The sequence below is a fragment of the Tyto alba genome, unplaced genomic scaffold (genome assembly GCF_018691265.1).
Source record: "Tyto alba isolate M040663 unplaced genomic scaffold, T.alba_DEE_v4.0 Super-Scaffold_42, whole genome shotgun sequence".
In the NCBI taxonomy this organism is placed as follows: domain Eukaryota; kingdom Metazoa; phylum Chordata; class Aves; order Strigiformes; family Tytonidae; genus Tyto; species Tyto alba.
Genome location: NW_024881318.1, coordinates 18,278,469 through 18,299,037, shown reverse-complemented (window position 1 = coordinate 18,299,037; position 20,569 = coordinate 18,278,469). Strand labels below are relative to the sequence as shown.

The following is a 20,569-nucleotide window of genomic DNA, read 5'->3' as shown; positions in this document are numbered from 1 at the left end:
GGACTTTAAAGCACTTACTGTTAAGGTTGTTTTGGCCAGTAACTGGCATTCGTCAGTAATCACTACTTTGTGTTTGTTTTCTTGGTAATAAGTAGCAAAAAGAACAAATAAAGAAATTACAAATTCAGTCACAGCAAATTTTGTCTATTCAGCTACAAAATGAGAAGCATGCATGTCGTCCTGCAGCTTGTATCCATACTATGCAATTTAGAGGTAGCTGCCCCACTTTGGGGGGAAAGCAGAAGGTGAGTGTCCTTGGTCTTCTGTAGATGCCTATACTGCTTTGTTTCTCTAACACAGAGGATAAACCTCCAGGGTGGATGTTTCTAATTGTAGCTTGCATATATATCCACTGAAAAAGGAAACTACTTCTTGTTATACTTCAAGTAGTCAAATAGAAATGTTTTATACATTTATTTTGGATGTATGTAGCACAATAAAGGTGATTTACAGCAGTTGAAGCCGTGTTCTTGCAGGGAGGTGGAGCTCAGGCAACTGTTTTCTATTGCATGCTGAGTGTGAAATTATAAACTAATCTCAATCTGTTTCTTTCTGAAGACGCACAATTTTATGCTGATGGGTATATCTATTCCTATTTAAAGTCTCCTAGACTGCCTATTTCCAATTACTTGGAAATATATCCTTTGTTTTTTCACTGTAAGTATCACTAGAAGGAGAACTAAAGACTTAGTCCCTAGAAAAACATCACATGAAAACAACTGGAGAGCTACACTACCAGAAATAGAGCTGCTTAGTCTAGAAGTCATTTGTGAGAATGGTCAGTAGTAAGTTGAGAAATAATGTGAGTCTTGTAACAGGTATATGTACATTAAGAATAAACTGGGATCCATCTGCTTTAAGCCTTAAATTGCAGTATGTGAAGCATTTTGTGATGACATGTGAATGCTATGTGAACAAGCAAGTATTGCCTCTTGCACATGTGTCTAGTCCTGAGGGTGGCTGCTGCTATTACTACTTGAAATACCTGAAGAAACTCTGAAGAGTCAGCCTTCAAAACTATAAAGACTGCTGCTTCCCTTGTTCCTTATGTTTTGATGGTTGTTATTATTTTGGCATTCAGAACCAATTAAAGCACAGGTTTAATATATTCAGTTAGAGACAGTCCAGCCAGAAGATAAAATTATTACAGAGTCCATAGCAGGCAACGTGGGCTAGCAGCTTTACTTCATGTTGTACCAAAGACTATGGAGCTATCAACTACCGTTGGCAAAATTATGCCTTTATGTTGATGCTATGTCTCCAAATTAGAGAGCTATGCCTTCTCCCTTGGTCAGTTCTAATTGTCAAACCAAGACTTTTTCCCCCAGTTCATCAGTTTTATAAATGATTAACTGAACAGCTCTGTATTTTGAAATATGGACCAATAACAAATCATCAAAGCTATGTGGCCTAAAGGTATACAGAGTGTATTGTGCAATACAAGACAAAGTGAGAGTAATTTTGTGTACTGGCTGCAAAAAGGCTTTTCCTTTCCTAAGAGTACTCTTCTGTTCTTTAACCCCCATCAGTAATGGATAGCAGAGAAAGTATTTTGATTTCCATACTTGTCTCTGGAGTTCTTGCTCCCAACTGACACCTTCAGTGACATTCTTCAGTAGCTGAGCTGCTTTTACCTCCTCTCCTATTTAAATTGTATGACTTAATATCTCCTGTTTCAGCATGGTTTTTCAGTAACCTTCTCCCCATGTTTAATGTGGAGGTGACAAGCTTGCCAATTTTCTTAATATCTTTGTTTTTTCTAAACAATTATGTTGAATAAAATTCTCTTGCTAATGGAAAAATTGAAAATGTTCTTCCATTGAAAATGCTCTTTCCATCTTCACTTCATTTGAATTTCCAGATCAATATGAATAGTGGATGCATTGTTGGTGTTTCAGAGTTTGCAATGAACTTTTTCTGACTTTTCCCCTTCTCTAACCTCAAGTAAATCCAGAACCATAAAGTTGGATCTGCAGCAAATCATGTGAACTTTGTACACCAACCCAGAGAGCACCCGGGGGGTGTGTACATCACTTGGTGAATATTCTTGCAGAAGTTGCTCAGTTGGGATGATGTGAAAACCTGTGCTACCTGAAAGTCAGCTCAAAGACTACCATCAAATCTGGTTTGCAGAGAGTTGATTGCATTGAAAAGTTCAACTCAGCCTTTCCTGCCTGGGATTTTGTTTTTTTAGACTCAAAAAATGACTTATAGGAACCTTTGGGAGACTCTTTAGGATCTGTATTATCTTCAGTCCAATCGCTCCTTTAGGCACTCACCCTAGGCACTGCTCTGTATGGTTCATTCTTACTGCCTGCAAGGGATTTTGTCTGCATTTTTAAGGTAATAAATTAAAAGTTCAGAAATGCATTTCAATATAAACTTCTACTGTATCTAAATACCTGATAATTACTAGCAATTAGATATCCATCTGCCTTTAGAAATCCTATTATGTGCCTCAATATATCTTTAAGGTCTAGCATCTAAGGGTTCCCACTCCTCCTATCTTTAAGGCCAACATGTCAATCTTCAACCCAAGATGACAGAATAGATGATGTTACTCAGAAGTTTACAGTTCTACATCAGTAAGGAGATGAAAAGGTCATATATGCAGCCATCTTTGTAGATACAGGAAGGAGCAAGCTGATTTTCATCCATTTGCCAGACAATCAGTCTTTTATTTCTTCCCTCTGTTCATGTTACTGTCATGCTGAGTGGTAGAAAAATATCTAATAGCATACTGCACAGCAACTTTTCAAAGCATTCCCTGCTTATTATGAAGTTACAGTAAATGGTAGTATTGATGAAGTATTTCTAAGATGAGGTAATTACAGGCAAAGGAATTGGTTTTGAAGAGGCTGGAGGGCTACATCAAATTTCAAATACATCACAACTTTCTAGAGTTTCACAGAACTGTAGAATACATTGGAAAGTCTAGGTTGGAAAGGACCTCTGGAGACCTTGTACAATGTTCTATTCAAAGTAGAGCCTTAGATTAGGTTATCCAGGGATGCTGTCAAACAGCCCCAAATATTTCTAGTGAGTGACATTCTCCCATTTCCCCGGGGTAACTTATTCCAATGTTTAATTGTTGTTATGGTAAAGTGTTTTTTTTTTTATATTCGGTGGCATTTCTCCTGAAGCAACTTTTGCATGGCTCCTCCATCTTCTATATAACTACTTTCTAGGACTTAGCTTTTGCTATAGAAGTTTCTAAGAGATAGTTTTTCATTCTTATTTTTGAGTTATAAATATTAATGTAACACAGGGTAAGCATGACTGCAGCACAGCTTCAATTGGAATTATAATTTTTAAAAATCTGTATCAGTATTATTCTGATGTATGTAAGCATGCATGCTTAGCCAATATTTGCAGAACATTTTGGGATCTGTAAACCTCAACAGCACTGGAGAAAGCAAGCTGGCCCCTACACGGGCATATGAAAGTAGATGAAAAAGTTGAGATTAAAAGTACCATGATGAATCCAATCACAGTCTTTCTGGGTCAGAGCAGAGACAGCTGATCCACTGCCCTATTCCTGACAGTGATCATTAAAGGATGCTCGAGGAGAAATGTAAGAACAAGGCAGGTATTCAGTGCTGTCTCCCAAGCTCCCAGCACTTTCATCTGCCAACTGGTGGGTTATTGATTTAGGTGCTCAGTCCATCAGAGAACTAGTGAAAGGGAATTCTGTGTAAAATGGAATTTTCACAAGATTGGATCTGCATCCTCTATGAGTTACCCCAGTTCCTGGTGCCAGGCACACAGCAAAGCTTCATACTTCCCTACCAAGAGTTTGGGAGGTCCCTGTTGTATGGAGAGAATTTTAATTCCTCATCTCACTTCTGCTGTCCATAGATATGGGGCATATTTGTGCTTTTAGCTGTTTCTTTTTTTTTCCAGAATCCCACCTGTTAAAAGCAGCACCCTCAGCCATGAATCCATTTAAAACAGGCTCTAGCTTGCAGTCAGAAGACTTCTGGGAAGAGTTGTTTAGGAGCAGCAGGCAAGACAGTGGGAGTGCATGAGACACTTCCAGCAGCAGCTGTGGTGTGTTTACTGCTGGTGTTTGTGACAGCAGAAAGTCTGAGGCATCAGAGCCAGTCAGGGTCAGCTGAGTGCATAAAAGGTTGCACAACAGCCTTGTGATCCATGAGCTGTTTAAGATTCAATAACTGGAAAGAGACATATGTCGGTTTAGCTTCTCAACAGCAACTTACTATGTATGTCATCTGAATGTACAATAAATGGCATCAGAAAGCTGAACTAACTGGTATATCTTCCTTGTCCAAACTACAGATTTCAAAAGCTTGTGGAATCAGGTTATATTTGTTTGGTCTCCTGACATATTTGTACAAGGGAAGGGGGGTCAAAGAGTGGAGGGCAAGGCCATGCCTGCAACAGAATCCCGTACATCACACTGCAGGAGCTGCAGATCTACTAAAGAGCTGGGCTCATCAGAGAAGGTCCAATTGTAGAGTAAAGGCAACAGCATTAACCTAGAGAGGTGCAGAGAGAGAATTGTTTTGCAGTGGATGAATACTCAGCATGTAAAGCCAAATTGGAATAAATTACAGAGAGCAAACTGGGCAAGTTAGACTTCAATGCTCCTCTATTCCTCTGCTTTCCAGCATTGTTACCTGTGAAGATAAGGTCACCAATAAACTATTGGCCTTGTTTTTTAAAATTAATAAGCCATCATACAGACCATCAATTTTTAATGTCTAACTGTGAAGAAACTCAATTTCTGTGAAGTGACCGTCTTCCACTTATTGAGAGGCAGGAGTTTCATGATATTTACAGCTGGGCACCAAAATGAAGAGTCACTCTAGAAAATATAGGTCAAACTGGCAAAGTATTCAACTTGGCAAGCTGAAGCATACGTAGATAGCTAAACACTTGCCTGATTTTTCCAACTATGTAAGTTAGCCTATTAGCAAATAATACTTTTATGAACCTTCTTTCAACTCAGGAAAGCATTTAAACTCTTATCTAGGCTTAAGGGCAACCTTATTAAAGTTAATAAGCTAAAAAATCACAAAGACATGTATTAAAGGGCTATTTTTATTTGAGAGGCCCTGCTGTGCCTTTGTCTTCAGCTTTAAGTATGGGGAACACAGCCACTGTCTGAATAAGGGAACTGCAGATGTTCTTGGTGTATTGTTGTTTGATTTTCTTCAATTACATGACCCACCAGAAGGGCATGAGTATGCACAAAGATCTAAAAAAGGAAAAAAGACATGGCTTATTAAGTCTTCAAAGTATTTTTTTTAATGTAATTTAAAACCACCAAGGAATTTAAGATTAGGCAGCTGTTTATACAGCTAAGTACCAAGTACTGCTATGAAAGCGAAGCAGAAAACAGCTTAAAGATGCTTCCAAAATATTGGTCTATGATTTAAATATAATCTGATTTTAGTGTACTGTCTAGGACTGTACTGGAATGTTTTGTTTGACAGCTCTTCAGAAAAACCTTTTCACAGGGGAACAAGAGAACTGAATGCTCCATCTCCAATAGATTGTAAACTGAGCAGCTGGAGCACGTGGGGGCCCTGCGACCCATGCACCTATCAAAGGGTAAGCTATAGTTGGAAGTCTTTGTTCCAAAGCCACAACCAAAGGGACATTATCTGTCTGACTCTGGTTATGGGAAAATATCAGATTGAAATGCTTAATATTGTATGTTCATGATTTAATGAAACCCATAATCATTTCAGATCTGAAGCCATAAGAGTAAGAAGACTACATACAGATGTACAAAACTGGTCAAGTGTTCTCATTTGAAATATTTTGTTGATAGAAATTGTCTATTTTGGCCACGTGGATGTTTCTATTAAGACATTAGTTTTTAACACATATTTCCTTTTTAAATAAAAAAGTTTTTTCAAAAGCAGATTTTTTTTTTTCTTGGGGGAGTTCTTCTTATGAGACTTCAAAAAAAAAATGTAAGGCTTTAAGGCATGTGAAAAATAATCACCTCTACATACTTGCTAAAACATTCTTATTAATTCAGTGTTCCTGTACACTTTTTCTACACTATGAGATGTGCCTCTGGATTTTCAACCAAAAATTTCACTAAAGATGTTTCATTTTGAAAAGTTCTAAGTTCAGCTGGAAATTCTTCCATTCTGGTAGTTCTGTCTTCTCTCTAAGCAATGCTGATAGTGTTATTTATCCTTCAAGTTTCGCTCCAGACGTATTGAAAGATTCGGACAGTTTGGTGGAACAGCATGCCTGGAGACCTTAGGAGATACACAGAGCTGTAAAACCAGCCAAGTCTGTCCTGAAGAACCAGAACCAGACTGTGGTACTGACTTTCAATGCAATTCTGGTAGGTTTTGATTTTGTGTCATACCGAGTTATGCAATAACTCAGGAAATCACATTTATTTAGTTCTGTAAAGAAGTTAAATCTGTTTCCATTGAAGATAATTCACCTACACAAAAAGAAAGATATGCTTCAGTGCTCTTCTAGTTGGGGATGATTTCCTGAAGCAGTGCCTTATTGGTAGGTTTTAAAGAGAGTCCCCATTGTGTAGACAGGTGGGTTGCAAAGCCACAACACCAAAACCATATCATGAACAATGCTTGAGAAGGGGTGTGTTCCTCTCATCTCCCATTATAATTTGCATCTAGTTTAAATTCCTCTCCTGTAATTTCTACTCTATGGTTAAAAGTTGACCATACTAGGAGCATCCTTTCTTCTGGCATAACTGCTCTACATGCTACAGAATCACTATATATTATGAAAAATCATTAGGAAAAACTAGGACTGAAGGAATTTTAACAAAATGGATAGGGATACCACCGGCCAAAGTGGTATGATAGATGCTAGCTGGAGACCAGAATACCTCTAGATTCAAAGTAAGGTGTAGATTTGTAAAGTGATGCATGTGTGGCATATGAATGAATGTAATGTTCAATATTCATCATAAATCAAAATAAATAGGAAAATTTAATGGTAATAATACTAACAAAAACATAAAAATAAAGAGGGTAAGTGAATTTTGAGTCCCAAGTCATTGTCAATATTGTCTTTATCTTAAATACTGTAAAGTGCAAATAGAGGAATAAAAATATTTGGACACTACAATGTCCAAATAATATAGTCCAAACAGCAATAATTTACGCAACTTAGAAATAATTCTTTGTTGATATTGAATTAATATTTTCCTGTATTCTCTTAATACAAAAAATAAAACTAAATTAAAAAAAAATAACAAAACACAGAAACCACTAATAATCAAAGATTAACATAGAAACAATCACAGAACAGAACCACTTTCTGCAAATAAGAGCAGCTCACCTGTCACTTACTGTTCTTATCTATCCTAGCATACTCATAAGTAAATATAGTAGTATGGATTTTTCTTCATTTGAAGGAGGCATGGTATAGGACTTCATTTCTTCACAACAATAATAGAAATATAAAAAGAGAAAGATCTCAGTAATGAGTAGCCAAGGGTTTCATTTAAAGTCCACCTTGGGGAAAAAAAAAAAAAAAAAACAAAACACCTTTATTCATTATTTTATTCTTTGATTAGGTCGATGTATAAAGCAACGACTTGTGTGTAATGTTGATAATGACTGTGGAGACTTTTCTGATGAAGATAACTGTGAATCTGATCCACGATCACCATGCCGTAACCATAATATTGATGTGTCTGAAGTTGGCAGGACCGCAGGGCAAGGGTACGTAACAAAGGAAAAAGTAGTATCGAGCCTTATGAAGAGTCTGGGACTATTTCCAAAGACAGCTGAAAACACTGGGGCACACTGACATCCCCAAAAGTGGAATTTGCATCATGTTTGCATTTGTATTCAGAAATTCTATGTAGCTTTTGGAACACTTAACTACTGTTTTATTTTGTCTACTTGAGGAGGATAAAATATTTATATAGGCAATGTAAATCAATCATTATTTTAATACACAGAATCATATCTAGAAGATACATGAATATACTTACAATACTTATTATTTAAATGTAAAGCTTTCAGATATATAGATATGCTTCAAATGATATTTCATAATGAATCAGTCATTGCCAATTACTTTACTAACATACATTTTCTCCCTTTAGACATGTATCTTGATTATTTATACAATGGGATGCCTTATTCCAACAATATTCTGACACTCTGCCTGCAGCTTTTTTCCGGTATTACATTCTCCACTTCCTAGATCTTAATTGTTAAGTCTTAAGTCAAAAAGTAATCTTTCTATTATCATACCCTGCAGGATTTCTTTCTTTTCAAACAAAAAGAAAGTGTGACATATTGTTTATCTACAAATCAAATCAGAAGGCAGCTGTCCAAACTGGAACAAATGAAAATAAAAGTATACTACAGCACCACCCTGTGTTTAAATGAAAAGGATTCATCCTTTTAATTTAAATTTGATAATAATATTACTGTATAAGAGCGAAAATGTTGGCCTTGTAGCATGGTGAAATAAGCAAGGTATTTAGACATTTTTAGAAGCAGCTTCTTTATTATTTCTATTATAATTCATTACTAAAATATTCAATGAGAAAACATTGTGCAGTAGTGACACTGGCAACTTTGAATTGATAACCATTTTCTACACTCAGAAAGGTATATGGACATGTATCAGACATAAATACTGGAAATACTGAATATATTCACATCTATGAAACAGACATAGAAAGGTAAAAAAATTATATAGAATCCTCTAAGGAGCAGGTTTTTTTGGAAGTGTCTCTTGTACATTGGTATGTAGATGCATAGAGCTATACAGCCAATATGCCAGCTTCTCTGGATTTGTAGTGGTTCAAATTTCCTATCATTTGCTCCAGGGATTTTTATGTCTACCAGGTCATACCCTTGGAGAAAAGACAATGCTAGGAGTAGTTGTATATTCCTTCTACAGATTTGATGGACCTTGTATACACTCAATACTGAAGTTCCTACCAGCAAACAAACTAGTGTAAATTATGAAAAAACAGGTTAAAAGTAACTGTTAAGATGTCTCTTTTAAACCTGCAAGGAATGCTTCCTCACAGATACATTGATCAAGAAGAAATGGTTTTTACCTCCTTTTATTCCTGAGGTTTTCACTGTGTGTAACATTTTATATCCATCTGTTATTTTTTTATTTCTCATACATGGCCCTTAATGTGCTTTACAAAAGATGTGACATTATCACCATTACACAGATGAGAGAACCACAAGGGATGAGGCAAGACTCTGTGGATGAAGCAAGACTCAGTTCTACAGCTATAGTCTCTATCTCTTACAGACACTGACTTTTCCAGTCATAATATCACTGTCTACAGGCTATGAGTGCTGGTACCTCCTTTTTGTTTGAAGTCTAACCTTTTGTGTATTTCTCTTGTAGAATCAATGTTTTAGGGATGCAGCCAATGACCAGCCCATTTGACAATGACTTTTTCAATGGTCTTTGTGAAAGGGTGCGTGATGGAAATACACGGACATATTACCGCAAGCCATGGAATGTGGGTGTTCTCACTTATGATGTAAGTTTAAGTCCTTCTGCACAAACTGGGTTGTGTTTAATTCAATGATGAGTCCTGACATCCTCTTCTAAGGTTCATCATGTTTCTTGAATCAGGCAGCAGCAGCTTTTTATCTTTTGATAAATTCCTGAGAGAAACAGGCTTTGTTATCATTTAATTGAGCAGTTAAGCTCAGTTGTGCCAACACTGTTTGTTGCTGCACCTGTGCCTAATAAATAAAACTATCTTTCTGGAATGTTTGCAATATGAGTGGATGAGATGAACAGGATATGTACAGAAAGGAATATCATACCTAATGTTTACTGGGTAGGGCAGCATCCAAGCTACATTTTCAAGGACACACAAAAGGCACTGATGAAAAGGCAGGAATAATACTATGATATGCTAGTCCTGCTTGGGTTTTCTAATCAGTGATGACTTTCTCTGTCCCACTCACAAAAAAATATAACAGGCTTTTGAGATTCAGACTATGACTTCCAGTGAGGTTTGAACACCAAAAATGTTGATGATCTGAGAGACATCAATGTCTGATGCATTCCAGAAATCAAAGCAGTTTTGCTTATCAAATGCTGGCCTATCACTGTAAGAACTTCATAAAACAATGACAATTTAAACCAGATCCTGCCCAAAACTAGTAAATCTGATGCAGAGGTCATTGTTTATATTTGATTTTGATGCATAAACATTTTCAGCTAGTAAAAATCTATGTTCTTCTAAAGTATATAAAAATAGACAATACTGAAATAGTTATTCTGAATTAGCTATTGTCTGCTATAAGAAATCAAAATCAGAATTTTGACTCATTTCAGATGTTGGGATCTATTACCCAATCTTGTCTGCATTCTAGGAAGGAACTGGATACTACTAGTCTTTAAATATAAAGGAACTGTTAACACATAAATTATTTTGACAGTGTGACATGCCAATATAACACTCACTGAAACAATGACACTGCAGTTTTCTGTTTAGTTTTGAACCACTGAGCTGATTCAGATGAGGTGGCTTGGGGAAGGGGGGATATTTCTTTTTTTCATTATTTTTAAAAGAAAAAAGAGCTGTAAGAAAATGTATTGATAAGCTAAGTAAGACAAAACATTTTAAAGTGCTATGTAAATTTTTCTGTTAATACCTGTTTTGTTTTCTCATACAACCTTTTCATTATCTTTTCTAAGACAAAAGCAGACAAAACTTTTACGTCTGTGTTCTACCATGATCGTGTAAAAATGTTACGAGAGGTTTACATGGAAAAACAAAAACACTTTAAAGTTGACCTGTCTCTGAAATACACACCTACCGAAGGAAGTAACAAAAATGGTTCAGAAGGAAATTTCAAGTATCACTATAACAAGAATTCAAGTTTAAGTTCTATCCTGAAAAGCTCCACAGAAAGGGTAAGTTTAATCAAGCTAAAGGGTTTAATGTCAGTACTTTACAAACAGTAAAATTTACACAGTGTTAAAATAATTCAATATTCATCTAAGTATTCTAGTTACCTGCTACTTTTCTGTCATTGCAGAAATGAAATACTGGCAATACTAGGCTTAAGATTTCAGACATGGCCAAAGGGTAATCAAATGTAACTTCACGTGTCCCATGTCTTATCCTTGACTATCAACCACCCTCATCTTCAAAAAAGGCTTGGTGTTAGAAAGGGTCAAAAATCTCTGATCTCATCTTGATTAGAAAGCAACTCTGATCTAGTGCACTGGGGGCAAATTGGGACAAATCCTTGGATAAAAATTGCCACTGAGTAGGCCTACACTAGGTAAACAAAAAATAGTCATATGGAATAACAACTGAAACATCAGGTCTCAGCCATTTAGATATGTCTAGTAATAAACTAGCCTGGTCTAAGAGGCGTGGGCATTAACACTGGCGCACGATAAGTAGTAGTTTTACTACTACTACTAAGCTAGTAGTTTTAATAGCACACTGCCATGACTTTGGTCTGTGCCAGCTCTCATGCTCTCATAAATGATGCCCATCCTGTTGTCTCCTGCAACATGTTTGAAGAGAATGTTGCCAGTAGGCAGTCTGGAGGAAGCAATCCTACTTTGGAGTTGCACACAAAACATATCACTCTACCTGCCCTTTTGAGACAGAGGAAAGGCCCTATCCCATTTTATTTACTTGTAAAGAAGTAGCCTTCTTTACCAAAGGTAAAGAAAGGTAACCGAAGTCTGTGATTACAACACGCTGTCATGTACAAGGTACATCAACTCCGTAGTACTGAAATGGACCATATTCAAGGGTGAATAGATCTGCCTCAACTAATTCAATCTTTCAAGTTTGCTGTCAGCATTGCTGCCTAGGACTCCTTCAAAGTTCTGGAGATCAAATGGATATAAGGGAAAACTCAGATAACTTTTACAACTAATTAATTGAAATAATGCTGAAGAGAAAGGTCTATACTCTAAAGAGAAGTTGACATACAGCATTGACTTTGTATTAGTATGTGTTTTTTTGGGATAGAAATGGTTCATTTAAATCTCAAAGCTTTCACATCCACAGTTACAAAAGGTCAAGTTCTGTATCTCAGGATATATTATAGGCTGCTCATAGTCTAGTGTCTTGTGATAGGTGTTTTGGCCTCAAATTCTTGATCAGAGATCAGTTCAGAAAAAGAGCTGTGATCTGTCACTGTCAGAGGTCTATCACTATAAACTCATATTGCTGCAGGTAGGTGGAACAGCAGTCCCTGGTTGAGAACTCTTGAGGGCTCACCTGTATGTTAGTCAGGAGCAGCCCAGGGACACCAAGAGAGTAATTGTTTTTTTACATGCTGCATGGCAGGAATATTTGCACCTACACAAACTTTCTCACAGAGTTTTTGATGCCTGAAGATTTCTGTCCATCCTAAGCAGCATCTGATACAGCAGTTTAAGAGCCTTTAATTTGTGCCAACTAATGTGATAGTTGCTAAATCACTTTTATCTACCTCCTATTAGGCACTACTGTTAAGGGAGTGACATAAGTACTGCATATAATAATGGAATTTGGAAGGCATGTGTTTGCTTAGCATCTTAAGTGCAACTATTTCACAAGATGTCATGTGTTAATGGGCAGCAGATAAATCCTAGTTTAGATTATGATATAAAACCATCTACAATGTAATTCACTAAAATATCAGTCACTAAACCTAGAGTTAGAATATATATATGGGTCAAATACTTCAAAGGGATTTTTTCCTGATTAATTTTAATTTTATGATGTTATTTTGGAATTTTTGTTTTTAATTGAATCTGTGCCCTTCCTTCTGACAGTCTGAGAATAACAGAGAAGTGATGTAAAAAAAGAGACAATCTAGTTCTACTCTGACTATAAACAAAGACAAAACTCCATCTGATTTCAGTGGGCAGCTTCAATTATGTAGCAAGCTGTATGGAATTACTTTTCAATGTTATGAAAGTCAGAAAGGCACCTTTGGAAGATATTGTACTTAAGAGAAGACCTTGTTATCAAACAACACAAAGGGCTTGCTGAAATTAGTAGAGGAAAGTTCTGTAAAACTGGAAGAACTGAAATGATCTAAATCTTTTGCTGCTTCCTCAGTTTAAATTGGAGAAGTTTTAATTTGAATTAAACAAGTTTGTTCCTGTTCCAGGATGCTAGATCGAATGCCATGTTTAAAAATGCTGCAGTTTCTTTATAAGTAAAATAGAACAGATTTTCCTGCTGTGCTGCATACCAGAATGGCACTCTTGTCTGCTTTCTTCTCCCTGCATTCAGAACCAAACCTTTCTGCATGTAAAAGGAAAGATTCAGCTGGGGAGATTCCAAATGCGGAGTCGTGATGTCCGTCTCACAGATAGTTTCCTTGATGATCTAAACTTTCTGCCTGCTCAATATGATAAGGGAGAATATTTCAAATTCCTAGAAGATTATGGAACGCACTATGCTGTCTCTGGAACTGTAGGAGGAAAATATGAGCTTGTGTATGTGCTGGATAATTACGCTATGTCTCAAATAGGTATGCATTGTGTTGCCCTTGCTATGGTATGCAGATCATCACCAAGTCTCCAGTCATGCAAAGAGATATTTGTTTATATGGAGCACTACTGAGAACAACACAGTTCAGTGTGTGCTGCTTGTGGCACACCAGTGACATTACAGAATTACATGAGTTCTACTGAGATGAGAGTCAGTCTTTGTAACTTCCACAATTATTTGAACTCTGTATTTTAAGTATGTAACTGAGAAAAAAAAAAATCTTAAACAAACCTCTTCTAATGTTTAACAACATTAATTGGTGTGAAGTGATTTTCAAGAGATCCCCAGTGTCTAGAAAATCTGCCTAAACCTTAAAACCAATTTGATAGTTGGTAACTTCTTGTGGTACAATAGCTCTAAGAGTATGGTGGTGGCAAAAAATAAGGAATAAATTGAAGGATTTCCTAGAATTCACATGGTGCACTTGAGTGTGTTGAAATTGTTTTTATAAACTTTAACATTCACACTGGAATTTTACTTGCCCTGGCTAAGGTAGGAAAGTAACAATCCTTCCTCAGGTGTAGTTCAGATATATGTGACTTTGTAATGGATTAACGTGATCACTCTGGAATAAAGTTAGAAAAGGCGATTTTCATTATGACTTTGGAGATCAGAAAATAAGTACCTGCTACATGCAGTGCCAACAACAACATTACTATCAGATGTTCAGACTATGCAAAGGACCATGGGGCAAAGACGACACTTACATATCCCACTTTTACTCTGTTCAGCATGTAGAGATTGTGATGATGGATTATTTTTTTTTAGAAGTACCAATGTTAAGTAAAATTTTCTGTGAACACAAAAATGAAGTTCCAGACAATATGTTTGAGTTTAATAACCAGAAAGAAGGTGGTAGAGGCAGTAGCAAATAGAGGAGGATTAGAGTTTTGGGGAATGGAGTACTTGTAAAATATTAGTGGCCTTAATTAACTTTATGGCAAAAAGGAGTGAAGAAACATGTTTGAGGTTGAGAGCAAGAGATTGGGAGGACTGAATTATTTAGCACGAAAAAAGAGCAAATGGTAAGCAGCTGAGAAGGACAAAATTCCAGTGGAATGTATGGAAAGAGTGACCCCTAGAGGGACATTTGCTTTCAGCCAGATCAAGTTAATTAGAAACCAGATTTTGGAAGGTTTTGGTATTTTCCTAATCACTACAGATCTCACCTGCCTCTGTGCAGGCATTTCAAATGCAATCATCCCCACATTCATTTCATGGAAGAGACAAAAACAGAAGATAAATGGGAAGAAGAAAGCCATAAACATTTCCAGTAGCCCTGAAATTTTTTCTCCAATAATAATATCAAATTATTTATAGTCATTCAATCACTCTAACCACCTAATTATTTCCACTTCCAGGTATCACCATAGAAGATGTGAAAAAATGTCTGGGCTATCACTTAGATGCCAATGTCGCATATAAAGACCTACATGTCAATGTTAATATTGATGGTGGTAAATGTGAAAAAATTCATGTGAAGGACAACTGTAAGTATATCCTTATTTTACATTATATCTTTTGTTTGAGGAAAGGTGATACCAATTACTTCCTCGTTGATAATCAATATAGTTATTGCTATTAGTGAAAGGACAAATCTGGTAGACCAGTAGAGGTGAGGCTGCCACACTTCCATGCTCCCAGACAAAGCCAGGCTGAGCATGTGTTCCCAGTAGACACACACACAAACACACTTGTATAACACATACAGACACATTTCTGGTCACACAAATCAATACAAATGAAAGTACAGCACTCAAGCAAACACAAATGGCACCAATAGCTTAATCTCCATCTGATCAGAGTGAGAGTATGTCAGTGGGAAATATCACAGAATCACAGAATGGTTGAGGTTGGAAGGGTCCTCTGGAGGCCATCTTGTCCAAATCCCCTTCTCAAGCAGGGTCATCTAGAGAAGATGTTCTTCCCTGGCAGCACAACCCTCAGGTATTTCAGCCCTTCCTCAATACACATATACAGCCAATACAGATACCTCCAGCAGCTGACCTTAGACATTCAACTGAACAAGTAACTGGATTCTTAGTCTCCCTCCCTTACAGGCACCTGGATATACAACATCCAAAGGCCCACAGCTCCACTCCCATTGCTGGTACAGATCACCTGATGCACAGCAACACACACACTCCCACATGCACCATGGATGCCTCCAGTAACCGGCCTTAGGTGTTCAGTCTACCCAGCAACTGGCCCTTGAATCCTCTTATCTCCAGTTGTCTTACACAGACACACACTTACATGCAAACAGGTCTCAGACAATCCCAGGACATTGGGATGTCTCCAGTCCTAGAACACCTGGTCACTCCAGTAGCCAGCATCACCAGTTGTCTCACCCTAGAGGCATGTACATATCTAGGCCAGACCAACAGCCACTTTGATAGCTGGCTCCCAAGCCAACTATCCAATCCTATTCCAACTATTCCAGTCCTATTCACCTGCTAGTCTGGCTTGATATTTGCCAGCGATCATGCACTGACATATGTATCATAACTCACTCCAGTTATTGACACCACAAACAGTGGGTTTTTGTCAGCCATCATCCAACTCTAAGCGCTGGCATTCAGTTCTCCATACTCATGCATGCATGTGGAACACAGTCCCCTCACCCAGGAAAATAATTAGGAATGGAATTTAATGGTAAGCCAGGACATAGTAAAAAGATAAAAGAGAGCACACAGCAGACAAGTTTACGGATCAGCCACCTTTCTATATGCAATCAGTCCCCTTTGTTGCCTTTATCCCTTTATTTTCCCATGCTTACTCCTCCCAAAGCCACCTTGGTCTCCCCTTACCTCTTTAATGGCACTCCCCTAAATGTACTTAAAGCATTTAAGTTTACACAATCCCAAAATGCCCTTCTTTCCATCCAGAGAGTCTTTCCATTGATTCATCTTCCTGTTGACTCATCCTCTGCCCCATCCTGCGGGGCTAATGGCTCTGCCGGCACAGGCCTGGGACATGTCAAAGCAAGGCTCCCTTTCTCTTATTAAGCTACTTGTGTTCCCCTGCCTGTCAATGTTTTTGTTCCTTTGTGTGTCTGGAGACAAGTTTTTTATCACATGACTTAAAAATTGTAAACGGCAGGGAAATTTACTACTGAGCACAGAAGAGGCAATTATTTACAGTGCTCTGTTCTTGTGTTTTAGTTATGAAGCAAAAGCTCCTAAAATACTAATTCCTGTGATTTTCTGGTTCAGCTCAGGTGACACAATAGCATTATTCATATTATGTTTGGCATGTTATCAAATGGCTATCATATCCATAATGTCTCCCATTTTGCCTTACCTCTTCTTTTCCTTTCAGATAGGGTTTTATAATTTCATTGCAAAATAGAAGATTTCTTCCCACATAAGACAAATTAGCAAAGAAAGACTGAATTCTACCACAACCAGTGAGCAAAGGGTTCTTTCTACAGTCATTTTATAGAGATAGACTGTTGTGCTAAAAGGACAACTGCTTTCCAAGACATGTGGACATTAAACTTTCTGCTTCAGCCTCTCTTCTTTCTTTCTGCAGTGGAACTTAAGGATGATGCTATCATTGATGATGTAATTTCCTTGGTTGATGGAGGGAAGATTGACTTTTCAGTTAAAATAAAAGAAAAGTTGCTGCAAGGATCCAAAATGGTTGATGTAGAGGATTACATACAGTGGGCTAAGTCTTTGGTTGATGCTCCAGTAGTGATACAGCAACGGGTAAGTGTAACTTCTTCAAAGCTGTGGCTCCTAATATTTGAAAGCTTTTGTTCTAAGATGGAGGTGAGACTCCAAGTTTACGATGAACTTTCAGGTATTTTCTTCATCTTGACAGCTTCTTCAGATGCTTACTCTAGTGATGAGTATATCAAGAGGATTCAGAACTTCAGAAAAGTCTGTTATACGTGTGCTTTTTTTCTTCTACAGCCTTCTCCAATACATACACTTGTTCCAGTTAAGATGAGAGATGCATATTTAAAGAAACAAAATTTGGAAAGAGCAATTGAAGACTACATTACTGAATACAGTGTGTGTAAATGTGAACCCTGCAGAAACGGAGGCACACTTGTGCTGGTAGATGGATCCTGTATATGCATGTGCTCAAGCTACTTTAAGGGAATTGCTTGTCAGATTCCCAAATCCACATTAATTAAAGGTTAGTAAATACTCCAGACAGGTTAAAATGAGAATATTTGTTATTGTGAACAAAATCCTGACAAAATGAACATTCATAAGGGCAAAAGGATGTCATAGTACTTCCTTATACCTACTGCTGTCAAATCTCATGGGTATATGGTATAGAAGTTCGTGTAAGTTACTGGGTTCCTTCCATAAAGAGGGCACACTAAATTAGTGTTCATTGTCCCCCATGCATTGTTGTGTCTTGGAACAATACTCCAAGTTCATTTAACTAAACATAAGTATTATTGAAGCATGGTGCAGTAATGGTAAACTGATTTCAGGCAAAAGCAACCTCACCACGTCATAAGCCATTTTGTCCTCAGTTTCCTGCAAAAGTCCTGTGTTTGCTAACACATGATCACATTTCATAATTACTGTGCTAACTTAATATTAGATTTGGCCACAAAGGGGAAGAGGGAGATGAATGCAGTTCTGCAACTGTAAAAAATACAGAATGATGCTGGACTAATCCTAGTATGGTGTCTTAATACCAGTTGTCACTGATGGAGGCTGGAGCTGTTGGAGCGCCTGGTCTACCTGCATCAATGGAGAAAGCATTCGAACTCGCCAGTGTAATAATCCTACACCAGAACCAGGTGGCAGACCATGCCAGGGAGAAAGCATTGAAAAAAGGCCCTGTGAAGAAGCAAGATAGTTATGCTGCTCAAAAACAAGTAAGCAGCCTCTCTAAGTACTAATGTGTTATTGCTCTTTAGAATAAATAGTGAGCCGATATTTGGGGCATTTCCGTGATACAGTTAAAGTGATGTGTAAGTCCACTCACATGATTCATTTAAATCTGTGACTTGACAGCTTTTAAAAACAGCCACCTTGTAGCTCATATTTGTGAATGATTAGATATGTATTTGAATGTATTGACAAGTAATACTATATCATAGAACTCAAGACTGAAATGGAACTCTGGATAAGAACAGACTAAAAATCCAGCTCTTAAAATCCAGATTTCATCTCCAGTCAGACTCTCTATAAAAAAACTTACATCTTAAGAAAAGGGAAAGAGACATGTTTTCCAGAAACAAAATATAAAGATAGTTAGGGAGTCTGAATTCTCTTACTTGATAAATAGAATGTTTAAATCCAACAAAGCTACAGTTACGATGGTTTTGAAACTTACAGCTTGGAAAAAAAAGTAGTTTAAGAGAATGTCTAGCTACATGGTTTTGTCGGGTTTTTTAATTATCATTATTATTAATATAATATTGCAAAGGAAAAAAAAAAAAAAAAAAAAAAAGCAGGGTTTTGAGGATGGATGCTCTAGTCCATAAAATGGCAGGGTGGTTTCAACTTTCTTCAACTGCTGAGAACAAGTAGCTTGCATGCAACCTGGATGTGACAATAAGAGTTTTCAGGCCGAGGAGGAAGTGTTTGGGGTTTATGCTTAACAAGTTACCATAAGTTCCTTCTCTTTTGGGTGGCCACAAGAAGAAAACAGGAGGCAAGATAGGGAAACACCTTGACGGCAAGTCTTGCAACATGACCTCTACCTGCACCAAAAATATGTATCAGAAGATTTCTTCTACGCCTGCCCTCTCTCAGCTTCAGTAGAGTTCAGCTACATCTAATATTCTACTTGTGAAACTCCCTGAAGAAAGCATGGCCAGCAAGACATAACAGCACTCATGGGCCATCTAGCCTTACATCAGGAAATTACAAACTGCTTCCTACAGCACCACATCTTCAGAGTATCAAAAGTATTTATCCCATAAGTTATTCCACAGGTGGAAGAGAGAAAATTGAGAGAAGATGATACAGAGATGGAAAATCAAGAATAACATGAGGAAGACAATTATAAGAAGTAGGAGATTCAAAACAATCTTAAGACTGGCCCTTCACACAGTGGGCATGCCAAAAATAAATATACATTTTAAAAACCTCAACACAAAGTAATGGAAGGTTCTCAAAAATGTAGATATAATCATGCTTTCTCAAAAAGTCTATGAAGCATCAATTTTGGCAGGATGGGAAAGTAAATTTTCTGGGGAATTATTTCTACTCCTGCATATTCCCTAGGTTGGTTCTATTGCTCTCTTGTTAAAAACAGGATACCAAGTTAGCCTTTGCTTCATCCAGTGAAGTTGGTCTTATTTTAAAAAAATCTTTTAGGCACCTTAATTTTATTCCTGCACTGCATCATTGACATGTTTCTATTCAGCCATTACAGGAAATACCATGAAGATTATTCATGTAATATACATATTCAGATATGTTTCATCTAGTATGGTTTAGTAAAACCGCTTTTTAAAAAATTAACCTAACTTTGGCTCCTGATCTATCAGACATGCCGAGTACTCGGTCTTCCTGTAGAAGTCAAATACTTAAGGCTTCTGAAAATCAAAGCATGTGTTTTGATTCATTCTTCATTAGAATTATTTTACATTATAGTCATAGTTGAGACATGGTGAAATCATGTTCTTGGTGAGCCATGAGAGTTCTATTTCACTTAAATTTTAACCAATATATATGTCATAGCTATTATCTTCTATCACTTCTTTACTATTTTTTCTCCTTTTTTAGAAAACAATAATGGATTACAAGCCAGTTCTACAAATCGCAGTTTCTGCTGGCCAGCTAGCTAGCTACCCAAGAGCAATGGAATGCCATGATTTAAAAGCACCTGCAGTTTAAATTATTGCTAACCAAAACAAAGTAATACACCAATAAACATCTTAACAAAGATGAGCTGATGAAGTGAGTGTGGTCTCTCTTTTATATGTCTGTGGCCATCATTAGAGCCTGAATTACCCATCCTTGTTAGTCAATGGCATAACGGTGTCTCCTTGTCAATGTGGTTTTCATAATTCTTTGTAATATGTTTTCAAACTAATTTTCAAGATTTCAAATCCAGCATGATTATCAGAATAATATATACAACATCAGCTAATTGATG

The 20,569-nt window shown here is 37.1% G+C and overlaps 1 protein-coding gene across 1 annotated transcript; it reads left to right on the top strand.

The window, feature by feature from the left end:
• The first annotated feature begins 159 nt into the window (after positions 1–159).
• C9 (complement C9) lies at positions 160–20,290 on the top strand. The gene is made up of 12 exons (XM_032992265.1): positions 160–245; positions 5,460–5,577; positions 6,184–6,331; positions 7,544–7,691; positions 9,358–9,496; positions 10,669–10,887; positions 13,226–13,466; positions 14,848–14,976; positions 17,021–17,199; positions 17,407–17,635; positions 18,156–18,335; positions 20,197–20,290. Exons 1-11 carry the CDS (start codon positions 160–162, stop codon positions 18,314–18,316), a joined length of 1,797 nt encoding a protein of 598 aa, XP_032848156.1. The 3' UTR covers positions 18,317–18,335; positions 20,197–20,290.
• The last annotated feature ends 279 nt before the right edge of the window (positions 20,291–20,569 follow it).

Coding starts and splice junctions, on each gene's coding strand:
- C9 (XM_032992265.1), top strand. CDS start 160: ATGAGAAGCATGCATGTCGTCCTGCAGCTTGTATCCATACTATGCAAT. Junction 10,888..13,225: donor TGAAAAGCTCCACAGAAAGG/GTAAGTTTAATC, acceptor CCCTGCATTCAG/AACCAAACCTTTCTGCATGT. Junction 13,467..14,847: donor TTACGCTATGTCTCAAATAG/GTATGCATTGTG, acceptor TTCCACTTCCAG/GTATCACCATAGAAGATGTG.